The 20,026-nt window shown below is 39.8% G+C and overlaps 1 protein-coding gene across 17 annotated transcripts in view; it reads left to right on the top strand.

Annotated features, from left to right (window-relative positions):
* The first annotated feature begins 1,959 nt into the window (after positions 1-1,959).
* LUBEL (Linear Ubiquitin E3 ligase) overlaps positions 1,960-20,026 on the top strand; it is a 123,542-nt gene continuing 105,475 nt past the window's right edge. For 10 of the 17 annotated variants that reach the window (XM_069339840.1, XM_069339848.1, XM_069339847.1 and 7 more), the window contains exons 1-2: positions 11,672-12,150; positions 18,399-18,483. In XM_069339840.1, the coding sequence (XP_069195941.1) occupies positions 12,046-12,150; positions 18,399-18,483 (190 nt within the window). In that variant the 5' untranslated portion in view covers positions 11,672-12,045. Of the gene's footprint in view, positions 2,539-6,981; positions 7,096-11,671; positions 12,151-18,398; positions 18,484-20,026 lie in introns of those variants that run through there. The other 7 variants (XM_045762105.2, XM_045762102.2, XM_045762103.2 and 4 more) reach the window with 3 other exon arrangements.

The following is a 20,026-nucleotide window of genomic DNA, read 5'->3' as shown; positions in this document are numbered from 1 at the left end:
GCACAAATAGAATGTTTAAGGAAGTGATTTTCAGGAATTCCAATATCAGATGAAACTGACTCGTTAGACCAATTACAAATGACACTAAATCACATCTTCGGACCTTTAAAATGTTAATAAGTATAGAAAGCATACCAAGATGGTTTGGGCATGTTGAAAAAATAGATGCTAAACTGGTGTATAGAATTTACAAATGCCAAGTCAAAGGCAGGACTACAGGAAGCATCTCAAGATAACATCAAGGAGGGGAGTAGGAAAGCTAGGCAGGAGAATAAACATGTGCATGGCAGCAGGATGAGAGTGGACAATGCTGAATTTGGTAAGGGACAAGACAAGAAGCAGTGTGTAAGAAGGGAGGGAATGTGTGTGTAGGTACTAAACAATTCATTCGGAACACTAACTACTTATTTATATGTGGTTTATGATTGCTAGAGTGTAGTATTACTTATATGTGATGTGTATTGTATTTGGAATGGCACAATGAATAAGTGATATTTGTTTTATTTATATATATTATAATTTTTACTATACAGTACTACTTCCCTTTTTCTCTGGGGTTGGTTGCTTCCCAAACGTGTATGAAAACACACTGGCTTCTTGTTTCCCTACACAACGAATTATAAATTGAGTGTTCTGTCATGTAATTCTTGACATGTTATAGAGGGACGTCTACAATCCTTAATCAAGCCATTATCTTGTGTGCGTTCTACTCCCATATTGGGATCCTGGGAGATATATAGTACATTTTTATGCGTCTGACTTGCATTGTGCTATATATCAAGGTGATGTACTTAGTACTTTTTTTGTTGGTTAATTACTGCTATATGGTACATAACTGTGAAGTCAGCTCACATCCGAATAGTCTCAGGTTCGAGACATTTGGGCACGTTTCCTTATACCTAATGCCTCTGTTCACATAACAGTAAATAGGTACCCATCAATTAGACAATTGTTGTGGGTTGCATCCTGAAAAAGGTCACCAGTAACTGGCTTAGGTGATCTCGATAAGCCTAACAGGTTTCCTATCTCGAAATATGGGAAAGCCAATTAAAATGAACAAACTGTTGATAAAAGTAAACTGCCTTTATCGCATTGCAAAGACGTGGAGAAATTTCTTGCGTAAGCTAGTCCCTAAAAAATTAACATTGGCTGGATTTTATTTAGATCCTAGTGCATATGACTGCCAAATTCAAGAGAAGGACAGAACTCGACCTCCAAAAAAATTAAAGGCAATACTGTTGTGGGAAGGTTGTTAATTTTAGGCGAAAGATAGATCTGCCTCGGTCCCCATAATGTCACCAGTAATACCAGACCTGGTTGTAAGAGTAGTGACATTCGTAATGGCGGAGTAATCACTTCTAGTGGTGTTGATAACTGGAATAATGGCTGTTTTAAAGGGGAGTTTTGTTAGTATTTGTGACCACAAAAATAATACGCGATGGTGATAATAGTGATAGTTAAAATATTGAGTGTTAATTGATAAGGTTAATAACAACAGCAAATACAAATATTAACAATATTGAGAGGTAATTATGGTATTCGTGTATATAAATCAGTGTATTTATTTAGTGGCTAACAGAATGACGAGGATATGGACCATGGCGATGGCACTGTTGGCGGTGACACTGTTGGCGATGGCAGTGGTGGCGGTATCACTGGTGGTGATGGTGGGTGTAGCTCCCCATGACTATATTTACACTCACAGGGTATTGGCGCCAGGCGGGAGCGTGCAGCTGTCGCCAGCACTTAGCCACCGTCGGCACCAATGCTCCCTCGTCCCATACCTCTCGCTTATAACACTGAAAGACTAAAATTCGCTTTCTTAACCTTTCTAACCTAACTTCCCCTGGTATGGAATGCATCTTGAGGACGAAGTTATGACGGGAAGGTGGGACTGGCTGGAAGTGGGCAGTATGGGGGCACTGGCCGGGATCCAGAGGAGGGTACTGGGCAGGCCTAGTGCTCAGTGTGTCGACAGCCGGGTGCCACGGAGGAGGGCGGGGCGGGTCTTGTCACTACTACAGAGTTCGTTCACTCAAGCTGTATATTAGTCTATTCATTTAGTCACAATTAAGTCTTCGTACTCAAGTGCTTGCTTAGAGGAAGAGTGAGGCTGAATATCTCACGCGGCGTGAGGCAACAGTGGTGAATGTGGGTTGCTGACTACAGATTCCCATTTATGACAAATTATGTGGTTAAATTAGGTCAATTTACTCATTAGTTCATCCATTGTCTCCGGGGTTGAAAAAATAATTTGGCGAATCCCATTACCAACTAGTTCATCACTCTTCCATTCAAGTGTCGCGAGGATATATCTAATGTACTAGTGAGAGTTTACGTCGAAGGATAGGACAATAAGCAAGCATCAGTAGTGCTTCAGCAGCAGGACAAGCGGCAAGAGTGCTCCGAGGACAAGACAAGCATCGAGTGTGCTCTTCGGGTTGCCGAACTATGACTGGAGGGGCAGGGTAAGACCTTGACACCCGCTTCCTTCACTGCACCGTCGACATGTTCCGCCGTGGACTGGTCAAGGGCAAGGTTGGTGAGAGGGAACAAGGGAACGTAAGCGGTGTGTGTGTGTCTACCAATAATTTCTCTTGATTTTGACTTGTCTATTTTCGAAGTTACGTTTTGTTTTCGCTTCGATTACAGCTACGTTGAGTCCATTACATTCGTTTGATCAGTACTCACACTGGAAGATTACATTCTCACATCTTTGCAGGTCTAATTTGCTTTTCCATTTTCCACCCGAAGGCTGTTTTTTTGTGTGAGAAATGAGAGAGAGAAGAGAGAAGTTATATGGTCATTTGTATATATATGATACCTCTATATGCACCTAATCTTAGCTGTACCTACCCCCTTGAGTATTAGTCTGTTCCCTGTGTGTAAGTCTATATGTGTGATTATACCTGTCTAGTTTTACACACGTGTTAACAATCGTGCGAACCTTTGTATGCAATTTCTGCAAACATAGACACCTGTCTGATTTTATATGAACATTTGCGAGTAACTCGTTTCATTGTAGGCCACGTACATGTGTTACGTGCCTTTGGATATGTTTCTCCATTGTCGGAAAGAGGAAGCTGTCAGGTTTATAGAGAGGTCCTCATACCCAAGAGCAAAGGATGTCCGCGCGGTCACTAAACCGGTTGCTTGCCAGACCCAACTATTTATCCAACTGTGTGCATATAACTGCAGCCAGCCCATCTTTCCAAAATAAAATTTTTAACGATGTGGTCGATCATTCAGATATGGACATGATGGACCAATAAATTGTAGAATATTGTATTACTGAATTTGGGCAAACCAGAAAAGTTTTTCTGTTTATATTGCTAATGAAACCTAACCTAACCTAATCATTCTAGGCCTAATATACGCTATCTGAGGCCAAATATAGAAAATATATGTGCTAGGCTTAGGAATATTTAAGTTTTGTTTTTAGCTTTATTTTTTCCAGACTATACAATGAATAGGGGCGGGGGGTTGGAATTGGTACTGCGTTCAGCTCCTGGGCCCCATGTAACTGTAACCTTGGTCAACTAATTCAATAATTCTTGATCCCATAGTTTCTTGTCATACCTGCTTTTAAACTTGATTATGGAAGTAGCCGCTGTTATTACCCCCTTCTAGTTTGTTCCACTGAAGAAGATAAGGGAATTATCAGGAGAAAGCACTAAACCATTACGACTATATAGCACTTGGAAAGGATAAAGATTTAGGATAGGGCTGAGGAAAGGAATGGTGTCCAACCACTTGGACTGTCGGAAATTGAAGGCCAACCCGCAAGAAGCGACACCGTTGCTCTGCCGTTCGGTCCAAGTGGTTGAGATTCCACTGAAGAAGTGTACTCACCTATTTGTGTTTGTGGGGGTTGAACTCTGGCTCTTTAATCCCGCCTCTGACTGATCAGTCAGTCAAATGATGTACAGGTTCCTGAGCCTACTGGGCTCTATCATATCTACATTTGAAACTGTGTATGGAGTCTGCCTCCACCACATGGCTGCCTAATGCATTCCACCTGTGGCTCATTTGGGTACTCAGTTTTCACCGTGTCCCCGTGTTCGCGTACCACCCTTGTTAAAAAGTTTATCCTTATCTACCTGTCAATTCCTGAGAATTTTGTAGGTAGTGATTATGTCTTCCCTTACTCTTCTGTCTTCCAGTGTCGTGAGGTGCATCTCACGCAGCCCTTCCTCGTAACTCATGCCTCTTAGTTCTGGGACTAGCCTAGTGACATACCTCTGAACTTTTTCCAGCTTCGTCTTGTGCTTAACAAGGTACGGGCTCCATGCTGGGGCTGCATACTCCAGGTTTGGTCTTACATATGTGATATACAAGGTTCTCAATGATTCCTTACACAGGTTCCTGAAGGCTGTTCTGATGTCAGCCAGCCTCGCGTATGCGGCAGATGTAATTTTTTTATGTGGGCTTCAGGAGATAGGTTTGGTGTGATATGAGTGTGTCCTCATATTTCTGTCCATCCATTTGAACTGATCAGTACAGCGACGACCTCGATTCTTGAAGGTTGACGTTCGATTCCCAATGGTCCAAGTGGATGGGCACCGTTCCTTCACTTCGCCCTATCCAATCTCATATCTTGTCCTCGTATTTCTTCCTCGTGCTATAGTCATTCTGAGAGCACTTTCTTCTGATAATTTCCTTTCCTTTCCTCATATTCCTGTAGGTCATTTACATGTCTAGCTTCCATGCATGTCCTCACGTTAGCTTATTACTCGACAGCAGACCCGTGGCGCAGTGGTAAGACACTCGTCCCGGGCTTCGCGAGCCGATTTGGCCTGGGTTCGTATCCTGACTGGGAAGGAGTGATTGGGTGCCAGTCCTTAACTGTATGCCTCTGTTCACGCAGCAGTGAATGAGTACCTGGTTGTTAAACGATTCGGCGGGTCGTATTCCAGGGAAAAGTAAGATTAAGGACCTGCCCGAAACGCTCTGCGTGCTAGTGGCTTCACAGGAATGTAAGAACTTCTATAATATATATATATATATATATATATATATATATATATATATATATATATATATATATATATATATATATATATATATAAATAAGAACATAGGATTAAAAGAAAATGCATTCTCCTGTTCTTGTCTTCCATTCTACACGAGGGAATTCGTCCCGCTGCCTGCCGCTTCTTCAGTGGCCTCAAATTATTGGGTTTCATGGCTGAGAATATAATGACTTCTCTACAATTCCTCAACAGTTCTTTGAGGGTAGAGTTATCAACCGTGTGGACTTACCGTGTTTAGTTAATAGGGGATTATATTTTGGTAATTACCTAATTAATTGGGGGGATTAACTACATTTATTTTTTGTATTAACTTGCCTCAACAAACATTGCCACATACTTAAGATACACGCCTCCCTCACCTGCAGCTGGTACAGGTCTCCTCCTCCCACAGTCTTGCACAGTGGACCTCCAGATCAAGACGAATCCCCGCTTGACACACAATAGGTGCCAAGATTCAGTGGCTGCTCCCACTACCCCCCCCCCCCACGCCAACCCCTCCCCCACCCTTAAGGTACATGCAGGCCAATCTTACTCCCCCCCTTGTTTGCCCCACCACTACTTCCTGGTCACCTTATTTTAACTGTAAGCGACACAACATTGAGGCGGGAGGAAGAGGTTGCGTTTGTGGTCGCTTCACTTTCGCTCGTCCTCTCGTGAAAACAACGTGATCTAAACGCGACTATGTAGTATGTTAAGGACTCACGTCCTCACTCATTATGTTCTTGATTGCCCGTTGATTAATGCATATAGAAACACTGAGATAAGGATTGTTCCTGAAAAAGGGTTTTGTCACAACGGAAAGATTGATGATATTCTGGATAGATATAAGATTTTTGCACCAAGATTGTAACTTTGTTGAATTGTCTGAATGCCTATTGCAAATGGTCTGTGTACCTAGTCATTCAAGTATTTGTGTGTACGTCTAGTAACATAATGCATGTGTAAGGAATATATGTATATGTTTATCACTCAGAATGTTCGGTAATTTGCTTATTGTTTGTGATCTCTCTCTCTGTATATATATATATATATATATATATATATATATATATATATATATATATATATATATATATATATATATATATATATATATATATATATATATATATATATATATATATATATATATATATATATATATATATATATATATATATATATATAACGTTTCTAACTGCCCATACGAAAGGTTTTAAATATTTTAAATATGCCTGAGTGTGTGTAGTTGTTGTGTTTTCAGAGACTGAACTCGTGCCGTTAGGCTGCTCTGTGATGACTTGTGACCCTCTTGTGTTTTGTCTTATAGCTTTGTATCCATATATTGAATTAGTGTCCATTAATGTCATGTTTAGTTTAGTTCATTTATTATGCACCCCCATACCCATCCTGTGGGCGGTAGTGGAAAGGGTTACAGGGCACATAATGGGCTCAGGGACTGAACCCCACAATTCATTTAGCTAAGCAAGTTACAATCTTGATGAGCTTGTTACAAAATTCAGCATAAGTCGTCACATCAATGATGGGTTCGAGATCGATCACAAGTACAGTTTCTAAATTAAGCAACTGACACATGTGGAGAGCTAGTGTCACAATTGATATGTTTGTCCTGCACACCGCCCCCATCCAGTGGGCAGCGGTGGATAGGTTACAATCACTTAGTTACTACCTACAGTTAGCAAACTGGGGATATTTGGTTAAAGTTTCTGGTAGCAGATCATTTCGAATGAAATATTTACACATCGTTGGAACATTGCTTATAGAATTGTCTCTGAATTCACGTATCTTTTCGCAATCCATCACATAGTGACGGAGGGTGTGCGAATAATTTTGTTGACACAGTTTACATTTGGTCAGGTCTACATCAGCAGATCAAATGGCACCATCAGTTTGTATGCGCTGCGTCTCATACTTTTGAGAGTATGTAAACAATAGGTGAGCGTGCAGGACGGCCGCCACGCTTGGCTGCTAGTCATGTAACATTATAATAAGTATTAAAGTCAGTAACCAAGCAAAGGCTTTATATCAATCCTATAACCAAGACTTCCACAGAACACCACAGGTAACTCCGCCGCTAACACAGTCCACCTACCTGTCTCAGTGCCCGTGACTCACTTGAATTACTAACTCTCCATCACGGCCCTTTATTCTCTTCCTTCCCGTGCCAAGTATTGCCCCGACCTACGTGGTGTGTGTCTTGTGTGTTATGCTCATGTTTCTGATTGCTCTTCTTGTCCATAGTCACATGAGATTTAATTCCTTAAGCTTGTCTTTATGTTAAACTTCGTTCATTTTGGTATCAGCCTTTGTTATAAATTGTGGAGCTCCTTATTCATTTTCTCCGTGTGGTGGCGATACATGTTCCAAAATTGGTCTTAATTATGTGATAAACACCCTATTTATGTTTTCTGAGGCTATTCTCAGGTTGGTAGGTTTTTATTACTGATAACATTCTGCTTTTATGTCCTTCAAATGATGTTTGGTGCGGTGCTTACCCTTAGGTTAGAACCCTGTGGTTAGAACTCTTAGGTTAAAACACTGGTTAGAACCCTTAGGTTAGAATAATTTTCTGACTAGAAGTGTTTAACTTTCTGGTGATAAGATACCTTTGCCTCTTCCTCCGTTTCCTATCCTCGTGACCTTGCATTTACTGGGAGTGTCTTTACTGGGATCTGTCTTACCATTCTTGTAGCTAGTTGAAGACCTAAAACAATTTGCTGTATTTTTCTGGGGTGAGGTCACCTAACAATAGGAAGAGGCCACATTACAACAGGATGAGGTCACCTGACACGGGTTAGATCTACTAATATGACTGAGGTCACGGGTAAGGTAACCAATCACGGGTGAGGTCAACTGATACGGGTGAAATCATCAGACAAAATGATCTGCCTTGTGCAAGGGCAGATCATGATCTGCCCAAAATCACCTAACATTTGCCCTGTGCAAGGGACACATCACCATTTCACTCTAAACTTTCCCTACCAATAACACTAGGAAAATATTTTAATCATTAAAATATTATCATAAGATCTGTCATATTTACAGAATTATAAAAGTATTTGGGTAGCTTTTGATAAATGTATGTTTATTCTTTTTTATCATATTTCCTTATGAAATTAATATATTTTCAACTTCAGTTATAGGCAAGTACCTTCAATTTTCCTTTCCAATAACACTGTAGGGTAATATTTTAAATTTTAACTATCTGTAATATTAACGGAATTATACAAGGATTTAGGTAACCTTTGGTACAAGTACGTTTCTTTCTTGTAGTTGGTTTGTTTTGTATTGAGGCTGGGATTTTCTCCCCTAATTCCATGTATGACTAACCGTCCTGTGAGATAGGAATATTAGATAAACTTACAGCTAGTTTTTTATCTATACTGTGTAATCTTTTATATAGAATAGGGTAGCAGCATATTGCTGTGTATACCTAAGCATTTTAATAAAAAAAAATGATTTTTTGTGGTCATACCTGGTTGATACCTGGTTGATGGGGTTCTGGGAGTTCTTCTACTCCCCAAGCCCAGCCCGAGGCTTCCTCTTGAAGATGTCCACGGTTGTTCCGGCAATATTTATTATGCTCGCTGGGAGGGTGTTGAACAACCGTGGACCTCTGATGTATATACAGTGTTTTCTGATTGTGCCTATGGCACCCCTGCTCTTCACTGGTTCTATTCTGCATTTTCTTCCATATCGTTCACTCCAGTACGTTGTTATTTTACTGTGTAGATTTGGTACTTGGGCCTCCAGTATCTTCCACGTGTATATTATTTGATATTTCTTTATAAAATAAGTGTATTTCCAATTTCATTTGTGTGCAGTCACGTCAGGTTTTCCTTGCAAATAACGCTGTAAGAAAATATTTTAATTATCTGTAATATTAGCTGAATTAATCGAGGATTTAGGTAAATGTAGTCCACCTTTGAATGTGGAAAACGTCACGTATGTAGTAGGCTCCGGCCTGTCTCGAAGAGGGCCTTGGCGATGTCCGGTTCTCCCTCCCCCTCTCCCTCCTCACCAAATCATTGCCTTCCCCCCTCTCTCTCTCTCTCTCCCCATCTTTCCTCCTCCCCTCTCTTCCCCATCTTTCCTCCTCCCCTCTCTCTCCCCGTCTTTTCTCCTTCCCTCCCTCTTCCCATCTTTTCCACTCCCTTATTCTCTCTTTCTTCCCCTCCTCTCCTCCCGCCCACACCCCTCGACTCTTCCTTTATCAATTTATATCTTTACCCTCCTTTCCCATAATTACTATTCTTAATCAAATTAAGAGTAATAGTTATTTATAAAAAACTTACTAAATTTACTTACTTAAAAAAACTTACTTACTAAAAAACTAAAGCCATTTATGGTGTTACATCATGACTCAAACCAGGTGATTCACACAGACCAGGTGACTCACACAAATCATGTGACTCACACAGGCCAGGTGACTCACACAAATCTGGTGACTCACACAAATTATGTGATTCATACAGACCAGATACTTACACAGACCAGGTGACTCAGACCAGGTGACACAAATCAGGTGACTCACACAGACCAGGTGACTCACACAGGCGAGGTGGTCTATGTGGCGTCGTGTAATACAATAATAATAAAAAAAGGCTAAACCAACTTTGCGGAAGAATGGCATTCCTTCCCCACTGCTCTTACTCCTGTTTTTGCCTCAGCATACCCTTCCTCCTCTCTCTTGATTCCCCCCCTCCTTCCTTCCTCTGCCCATTTTTCCCTTGTCTCCTATCTCCATAACATACGTCTGCCCGCTCTATTTGTCCTTCTTTCTCACTGTCTCTCCTTTACATTTTGTCTGCCTTCTCTTTTCTGTGTTTATCCGTTCCTTCTTCCTTCCCTCCCTCCCTCCCTACATTCTGTATCCCTTTACTTTATGTTTCGCCCTCTGCTCCCCTCAGATCACTCCACAACCTCCTACCCTCCACCCTTGTTTTCCTCCATTATGACTACCTTTGGTTCCCACATGTTACTTGTCTGCCCTCTCTATGACTCAGGCCAGGTGGCGCCCTGCCAGGTGGAAATAGAATAGAATTTACCTGTAGTGTAGGTGGCAGATAGGTAGATACTTGGAGGTTGTCTTTAGTAGTTTTGTGTGTGGGTGTATGTCTAGTGTGCTTGTGTTTACATAAATGTATTTATTTAGCTGTGCTTTGCCGCTTAGGCCTAACGTCTGTTCGACTAGTATAGTTGGTCGTGTAATTTGTATCATACCTGTCCTTTGGCAGCGGTGTTTTTACAATGATAAGTTACAACTGATGTCCCTCCTACGTCAGAGAGTCTGTCCATGTAAATCTTGTTATCATTCTTGAATATTTCGTACGTCATGGTCAGGCTTTTGAATTATTTTCTTCTCCGGTGATGCAAGGTTCAGCTCCTTAAATAAGAACATACGACTAAATTAAACTGCAGAAGACCTATTGGCCCATACGAAGCAACTGCTATTTATATACAGCCAAACTCATTCATACATATCTAACCTACGCTTGAAACAATCCCACGTCTGTTATGGTACCCGGTAATCTGTTCCATAAATTGACATCCGTTTCCAAACCAGTATTTACCCAGGTATTTCCAAAATCTAAACTCAAATTTATATCCTCGTGTTTTTCAGTTCCGTGGTCAGTTCAGTGGCAAACATCTAAATTCTATTAGGCTTCTGTATGCGCTTATAACACTGGTGCTTCATCTTCGAGAATGGGTTTTAAGATATTTGGTGTACGATTTTCTGAATGAATCTTTGTTTAGGAGGCATAACACTATTATTACATTTCCGATCATGCATATACCATTGATATTACCCAGTTTGTATGTGCCTCATGGAGATAGGTTCGGTTTGAGATGTTCCAATAGCTCTTGTTCTATGTCTGACTCCTTGATCACTTCTTCTCTCCCTCCCATTTCGTAGCTTGTCTCATGGCATATCTCCATCACATTACCGTGTGTTTGTTGGTACTGAATTCTAGCAGCCACATGTTGGATCATACCTGAGGTTTATCTAAGCCTTCTTGCAGCCATTATCCATTCATATCCTTCTCATCAGCTGCACATCATATCACATGCATTATTAATTTAAACCCTCAAAGTTTATAGAGATAAACACAAACGGATGAGGTAGGTCAAGCTATCCTCATACCGTTCATGACAGCAGGTACATTCAGCTTATACACATATCACAAGAACTTAAAATACATTCACATTGTCGGATAAAAACATTCACATTTCAACCTTTATGCAGAAGGATTACAGCAGGCACAAAGTGTTAAGAGGTAGACACTCATTTTCGCATTGTTAAATAATTAAATGATGCTGAACGTGTTGTGGATGTATGGAAACATGTTTCATCCACAATAATTCAGCGGGTATCAGCGTCACAGGTGTTCGACGACTCTGCCAGGCCGGATCTAAAGGCATAGAGTTTTAGACCTTGGTGTATATATACTTGCTAGTTTGTGAAGCTAACGTGCTCTTTAAAGCAAGGATTCTGAGAGATGATGCTGTTACATGATTCACGCTCACAAAACCCACAACTCACTTGCTCTAACCAACACATTCATGGATCTCTTCCAAATGGATATTTTTCCTATCATCGAAGTGGCAAGGAGGCTTGAGCTCAGTGTGGCCTCGGCCCTCGAGCAGTGGCGACCACGGCGCGGTGGGGCACAACTCCAAATTTATTTTTCTCACTACAGATATTTGTTGTATGAAAACTATGTCTGCACGGAATAAATGGAGATACAAACCTCTAAAACAAATTTAGTGATGCATGTTGGCTTCGTTTACTTCGTCCTTCACGAAGGGGATAGTGCAAAAGTTTTTCATGTTGAAAATATGGGATATTAATTGAGGGGTTTTAGCCAAGTTGTGGGTTATGGTCTTCAAACACCGTGGTTACCTGCTGATATAAATCTAACTCTCCGTTGATCTTTATCTAAGATATAGAGAAAATAAAGAAAAAATCATTCTGATATTATTTCAATAAAAATATTTGCACTTTATAAAAATGGCTGGTGCTCAGGATACCATGAGACCGCCCAGGGCCAAGTCTGAGGACAAGGAGAAGGCCTCGCCCTTGGCGTCCACCAAGCGTAAACTCAGCATGGCCTTTGTAAGTGCTTCCACCAATGTTATTTTATTTTTTGTAGTTGATAAGTCAATAGTGAATTATTTTTCTTCTGATAATATCAACAATTTTTTATTCCTAATATTTGTATTATCTTAACTTTTCCTGTGGGTGGTTACTCAACCTATATGGCCAAAACTGATGTCAATATAGATATTTGTCAAGGATGATACGTACATATAGTCCTATACCAATTCTGCCTGGGGTATACTGTAATCCCTTTTGGAAGACCAGTGGGATTAATTGGATTTGTTAGACATTAAAAAACTAGGCTCTCTCTCTGCTGGGCACACAAATGTGGTAATCCTCTTGATGATGTCATTGACTTTCCCCGCACCTTTAGTACCAGCCCTGTTCTTTGTCAGAGCAGGCCATGCTGATCGTATCTGTCAGCCAGAGCCGCCCCACAAATACATCTATATTCGGTGTGGATTGGGCAGCAAGGCGGAGAGCCTGTCTTGTGGATGGCTTGCAGCTTGTGAAGTTTGCCTGTTGCTCACATTTGGGTCGCTAATAGAAAACCGCTTGGAACTAACTTATCTCTCTGCTTATTTATACCGATAGAGTAAATCTCTGTGTACATATCCTTGTAAATCAATGATGTAATGGATGATCTATTCTTGATAGGATATCTATGAAACATTTTGCTTGAAGAACTTAAATCCTTATGTATAAATTATTTATGACTGAATAGGGTAATGTGAAATATATTCTTGACTATACTTTGTGGAAACTAACTAAAGAGAGTGTAGTTGCACGTGGCGAGGATGAGAGGCTGCGGCCAAAGTCTGGTGGAGAGGCGTAACCAGCAGGCTGCCGGCCCTCGCCTGCTCTTGACGTCCATTTTGGTCTTGGGGAAAACTTTGATGACGCAATGACTTTTGTTTTCCCAGACCCGTGTTGCTAAATAGGTTTCCGCGCCCAAATGGTGCATGTCTTAGGAGTGAAATCGTGCTGAGCGGGCAAGAGGCCCACTACCATTGCAACTTAGTGACCGCCAGTGTCATGGATAATATGTTGGCACTTGAAGTTTATATATATCCCCATAAAATGAACCCTTATATATCCTAGCGAGTAATGTTTATTCTTTATTACATCAGCGTTATTTTTCTAGAGTTGCCCCTTAGGGTTAGGGGATGTTACCGGCCGTTGGCATTGTATGAACTCTGTCTAGGTACTGTAACTGAATTATGAGTGATTTGCAAGTTTCTTGTCAGAAATTAGTGCTACATAGCCTTCTCGGCTTGGTGCCTTCTTTGATAATTACTTACTTGTTAGAAATTCAAATATACTTATTTGCTGCTACTGAGGAATTTTATTGCTTTCATTTTTATTTTTATTTATTTTGATGTACAATCCATGTTATGTGTCGTGGCTGAACAGTTCACACAACATGTTACGTGTTAAAGATGAACAGTTAGTTCACATACCATAGAATGCCTTAATAAAAACAAAGAAATCCTTATAATTATTTGTTTTGTTTTCCGTTTATCATGAGAGCGACGGAGAAGGCTACATTATCCAAATTAATGTGAAGCCTTTATTAATCTAATTTTCTGCTATATATATATATATATATATATATATATATATATATATATATATATATATATATATATATATATATATATATATATATATATATATATATATACATACATACATACATACATACATACATACATACTTACATATACCCTATAAAAACAATCAAAAAGAGTATCTGTGTTGACATCTTTCACCTACTCTACCTACTAACTACAATTGTTTGAGAAGTTTCAACTATATATCTGTGATTTTATATTATAATATTTAGGTAATGTACATATTTACTCAGCTACCTTACACTATATAAAAGTTGCAGTGTGTGTGTGTTAAGAGTTGCTATTAAATGCTAAGAAATCCCCCATTTCATAGAATAGTTAATTATGAAGGGCTCTTGAATAGTAGCCTGCGCTTGTAGTTGCAGGGAGAGGATATTCACTAGAACACGATAGTTAATAAAGTAATTGCAAACTCTAAGTACGTCATACCGACAGGTCTGAAGGGCCTAACGAATGAAAACTCAATAATGTAGTGTGCAAGATCATGACTAACTAATTGCTTACAGATTTGGGATTTAAGGTTCATGCTCTATGATATGAAACATTGGTTTATTGAGAATTATACAAAATATACGGAATGTAGTATTTCCCTTGTAAATTGATGTATATTATTTAATAAAGAGAAAAAAGTATTTGGAGATTGGTCCCTTGTAGCAAAGTGCCACAGGTAATGGTAACCCATACCCCCCACCCGTTTGATCCTTGATGGCTGCAACCCATCCTCCTGAAATGATAGTATTTATAGTAACTATATGGTCGAAAGTACCATTATCTAGTGATGGGCCACCAATAAACTACTTTTTGCACTATTCATTTTATAGAGTCCAGAAAAATAAAGCTCTAAACTAAGCTTAAACATTCCTAGGCCCTAGGACTAGTTTTAGCACACATATGTACTATATTAGACCGAATATAGTACATATGTGTACTATATTAGGTCTTTGGCCTTAGGTCTTAGGCCTATGATTACTAGGAGAGGTAAGGTTAGGTCTTATATTTATGTTACCATTAAAAAAAATTCTGGTTTGTCCTGATTCAGTAATACAAAATTTAACTTTCATGTGGTCCATCTCTACATATTGATACTTTCGACCAAATAGTTACTATAAGGACTGTCATTTTAGAAGGATGGGCTGGATCCAGTTTTTTTTTCACACGCTGTATTCCCCCTTCATATAGTCTAGGGTAGCTGTTGTACCTAAATGTGTTAATAAAAACTTGTTTAGATTTAGCTACTCAACGAAAACGAAATGTCCATGTAGGATGGGCTATAGTAAGCCCGTTATCTGGTAGACGTTTTGTGCTGCTCATATACAAAGGTTTCAGAAGAATTCTTCCCACTGTGTTATTCGACACTGGATTAGTTAGCAAATGTTTGACATTTGATTCACCGAGCTTCATTTCTGCTTTAGCCGTATCAGCCGGCTAAATGCTATCAGTTACTATTAAGTTTTAGTCTAAGTGGGGTTTTTTCCCCCACCTCACCTTGCCCGAAACGCTATGCGTACTAGTGGCTTTAGGTATTGTATGTACTACCTCTATCTATAAATCAATCAGAATGTTTGTAACTCTGCATCTATGTATGTACTTTTCCTAAATAAAATATTATTATTATTATTATTATTATTATAGTTAAAGCTTTCAATGTGCTTTAATATACCTACTAATATCTCTCAAATTTTTCTCACAATGTACCTGTTAACATTTTATAAATTTTGTTAGAATTTATCTACTTAATATTATCTGTTAGATTAAGGACCTGCCCAAAACGCTGTGCGTTCTAGTGACTTTACAAGAATATAAACACATGATGCTATGTACTCTCACAAACCCAATGTACCTTCTTGTATATAAATAAACAAACAAATAAATAAGTACTTACACATTAACACAAGATAAAAGAATTGGGTTTGATTTAAATTAAGAAAGTTTAGATGCAGGAAAGACCTAGGCAAATATCGGTTTGAAAATACGGTAGTTTATTTACGGAACAAATTACTGGGTAATAATAACCATGGGATTGTTAGATTGTTTCAAGCGTAGGTTGGCCATATATGAACGAGTTCGTGCGGATATAATTAGGAGGAAATAGGTGGAATCGCAAATATCAACATTTTCCGTAGAAATATCAAATTGATTTTTTTTTCATATTAGAATAGTGAACAAATAGAATTTACTAAAAAGCGAAGCGGTAGAGGTAAATTGAGTTCGTCCTCAGGGCAAATCCATTACCACAAGACACCAAACCCCTCCTCAAACCACCTAGATAAGTATTTAGATATTTGTGATGGTCTGAAAGCATATTACGGTGCCCGTAATAGTCTACCCCCTACCGAAGGACAATTATAAGAGAGTACAATTAGGCGAGTACATTTAGTTAAGTACACAGATTCACCCCTGCCATTCGAAGAGATAAAGATGAACAATTAATGCTTCTCAGCACTAAGTGACAGGTTTAGGAATGTACTTGATGAGTATGAACAGGTGCGATTGCCACGCATCCCCCCAAAATAGGTGCATATACCCAGTGATAGAGACAGGTGTGCAGGTGGCAGCCTTGGCCCAGATGTGGCGCCAACCGTGTGCAGCCAGCACTGGTACAACTCTGACACGTGCTCCTACCGTATTGTACAGTGTGCAGTGAAATTTGTTTTTCAGTGATATATCTATATATATCTATTTAAATTATATGTCTATTTCTATATGTGAAGTACCTTTGTGTGTTTAATAACAGACGATCATCACATATACCCTCATTCACACGTGAGCAGCTATTAGGAATGGTTTAGGGCAACTCGTCCAGTGAGCGATGGTGGAAAGGTTAGAGGCAAATTATGGGCTTAGAAACTGAACCACAATATTGGTTTAGCTAAGTAAGTTACAGCATTAATGAACTATTTATAGAGCTGCTTTACATATACATCGACAGCCTATTCACAGTTCCGATTAGTTCAATTTAATTAACAAGTTATGGAATTACATAATGATGCATAAACAGGATCACAATGTTATATATTGAAAGCAATTTACATTTTTGGTGAACGAGTTTGTTTTAATTTACCTCAAATTGGTGATAAACTTTCAGAGGTAGTGGTCTGATTACATTACTGTAGTTAATGTTATGGTGCATGGTAGGAAATGTAGATGTTTATCTCTCAGAATGTTTGGTAATATGTTTATTGTTTGTGATGTGTGTATATGTATGTATTAACACGATGTACTGAACGGGGTGAGAATAGCTTGAGCTACCTCATCCCTTTGTGTATATTTTACCTCAATAAACTTATTTCAATTTCAATTTCAATGGTACATGGTCATGAAATATACGAGAATAACAGACTTGCAAGCAGTGCAAACTTACAGTGTGTCTACAATGGACAAACTTGTGATATTCGGCAAGGATTTTGAGTAATTGTCAGCCCGGATAAAATACATAAACATTTATTAAACATTAGATATAACGTTGTCTTTTGAATTAGGATTTTTTTAAAAAGATATTGTTGGTAATCTGTGTTTTCCTTCAACAACACCTATCGAAGTCATTGGGCTTCTTCTCTTGCTAAGACATTACTGTTAGTCTTAATTGTTTGTAGTACACTTTCAGAGTGGCACATTCTGAACACATGTGAACTCTCCATATATTGTTGTTTTAGATTCAGCTACTCGGAACAAAAAGTGGCAAGTAACACGGGGTATGGCTCTCCATCTCTTTTTCCCCACACTCCCTCTGGCCCATTCTCCCACGGACACCTCTCCCACCAGAACCCCACCAACGACCCACTCCCAGTCAGTCACCTAACCCCCCTCAGCACGACTACCTTAACGTCAGTAAACGTGTGTTGTGAAGTCCTGGCGCGTGGCCGGGATGCGATGTTTACCCATTAGCCGACCGCTATACACCACCCCACACCTCCAACTCTTCATTTTTGTTCCACAAAATGTGACTAACATTTGTTCCCAATATTTTTTAGCATAGTAATTTAGCCTTTCTAAAGGCCTCTTATTGTTGACGTTTGCTTTCGCTACACAAACAAATGTTTTTCCATTCCTTTATTGTATCGTTTTTTTATTGTTTTTGTGTTGGTCTTAGTTGTTTTTTAATTGCATGTTAACTCGCGATGAAACACGGTTTTCAGCTATAATATTTTCACCCAGAACTTACATTCCCTTGAATTTGATATAAAGTATAAATCTTTATCATTAATATACGAAATAACTTGACCCTGTATTAGCATTCCATGGCTAGACAACTTCAAACATGGCTTCCGGTGTTTAAGACGTCGTTCTTCACATACAACAACGTCTTAAATTTACGACACATTCCTCTCGCCCTCTCACACATTCCTCCCGCACTCCCTCATACTTCGCGCCTTCTCATATACCTCCCGCCCTTTCACATACCTCCCGCCCTCTAAAACATACCTCCCGCCCTTTCACATACCTCCCGCCCTCTAAAACATACCTCCCGCCCTCTCACAAATACCTGTCGTCCTATCACACCTTTTGAACTGCCTGTATCCATGCTTGTCAAGAGCTGCTCCTTCATTTTGTCCCCGCTGAATTTATGTTGTGTTGCTCCCGCCCGATACTGTTCTCCAGTGACCTCCAGACTAACACTATTATCTTCAGTTGCAGGTCGGCGGGGGAGACCGAAAGACCAATGAGCCTGATTACGAGGAAGTCGGCCCTCCCACGCACCTCAGGAAAGTTCCAGGTACTGTTTCCCCTTGCATCTAAGGAAAGTCCTAGGTCTCCTTCCTCCACCTACCTCGGGAAAGTCCCAGGTACTGTCTCCCACCCACCGCAGGAAAGTCCCAGGTACTGTTCCCTCGCCCACCTCAGGAAAGTTGCAAATACTGTCCCCTCATCCACCTCAGAAAAGTTCCAGGTACTGTCCCCAACCACCATTTGAAAGTCCCAGGTAATCCCCCCCTCCATCTACCTCAGGAAAGTACCAGTTACTTTCCATGCTTCTAAGTAAAGTCCTAGGTACTGACCCCCACCCCACAGGAAAGTCCCCAGGTCGCCACGCCCCCAAGTAAAATCCCAGGTACTGTGCTACACCCACCTTAGGAAAGTCCCAAATTCTTTCCTCCGCACACCTCAGCAAAGTCCCAGGCACTCAGTAGGAAAGCCACAGGCTTAGGCTTGTGATTGAAGTTAAGGAGTTGGAAAAATTAACGGAATTGTATAATTCTATGTATGGTGTCTCAGAACTCACCCTAAGGGCGTTGCATCACGTTCTCCCGAGCTGCGTAATACTCAGGAGAGTTAGAGCCACATTGCGGGCAGGAAAGTTAAATCAACATCGTAGGCAGGAGAGTTAGAGGAGCCACATAGTAACAACGAGAGTGCAGCCATTCCTGTGGCACATGCTTCATTATTTCGTAATGAAGGTCTTAACCAACTAGTTTCATAAGGCCAAGCAGTCAACCATTGTTTCTTTAAAGTTCTGCTTATTTTTGACACTTTGAAGCATACGCGCGTAAAAGCAAGAAGTGATTGGGTTTTCCATATCAGTCTCTTTCCCACTTTTGCTGTGAGGTATCACGTGAACAGATAAAATAATTAAGTTTGCAAGCAGGAAAGGGACAGTGGAACAATGATAATACAAGCCTCATGCAGTCATATTATATATATAGATTATTCACAAGGAAATCACACTAACATGATATATCATCGAGAAAATCAATTGGAGCAATGCGGAGATTCGAACCCTCGACCTAGGGCCACCCAAGCCACGCATCTTACCTGTTGACCACAAAATAGTGTAAGTTATGGTTCAGAGGTAAGGTGCGCGGCTTGGGAGTACTGTATTAAGGTTGAGGGTTCAAATCCCGCATAGTTTCAATTGATTTTCTTATATAATTCATATATAAATGATTATATAGAATTAGTGTGCCACAGATTGTTATTATTAACATCTCTGTTGACAAAATTAATTACAATTTAGCCAAATCTGAAGATTTCAATTAAGTCTTATTAAAGTGAGGATAATGCTGGTATTCACTGTCACACAGGACAGAGGGTCATAGACAAGACAATAGGTCTAAACTAGCACATATATATCATGGTTACAATCAATGTTTTAATGTATGAATATGTAAAAACAACTTTCTATTGTGCACTGCCACACAAGAGCACGGATGGGTTCATAAGTGATGCAGCTTAGAAGTAATATAAATAAAAGTATACCTTACTTTAAACCACACGTGCTGAGAGTGATGAGTGTTGCAGGGCTGGTCACTACACCCTGG

Source organism: Procambarus clarkii, chromosome 42 (assembly GCF_040958095.1).
Source record: "Procambarus clarkii isolate CNS0578487 chromosome 42, FALCON_Pclarkii_2.0, whole genome shotgun sequence".
NCBI lineage: Eukaryota > Metazoa > Arthropoda > Malacostraca > Decapoda > Cambaridae > Procambarus > Procambarus clarkii.
Note: the sequence above shows the minus strand (reverse complement) of the source record. Positions and strands in the feature narration are given on the sequence as shown.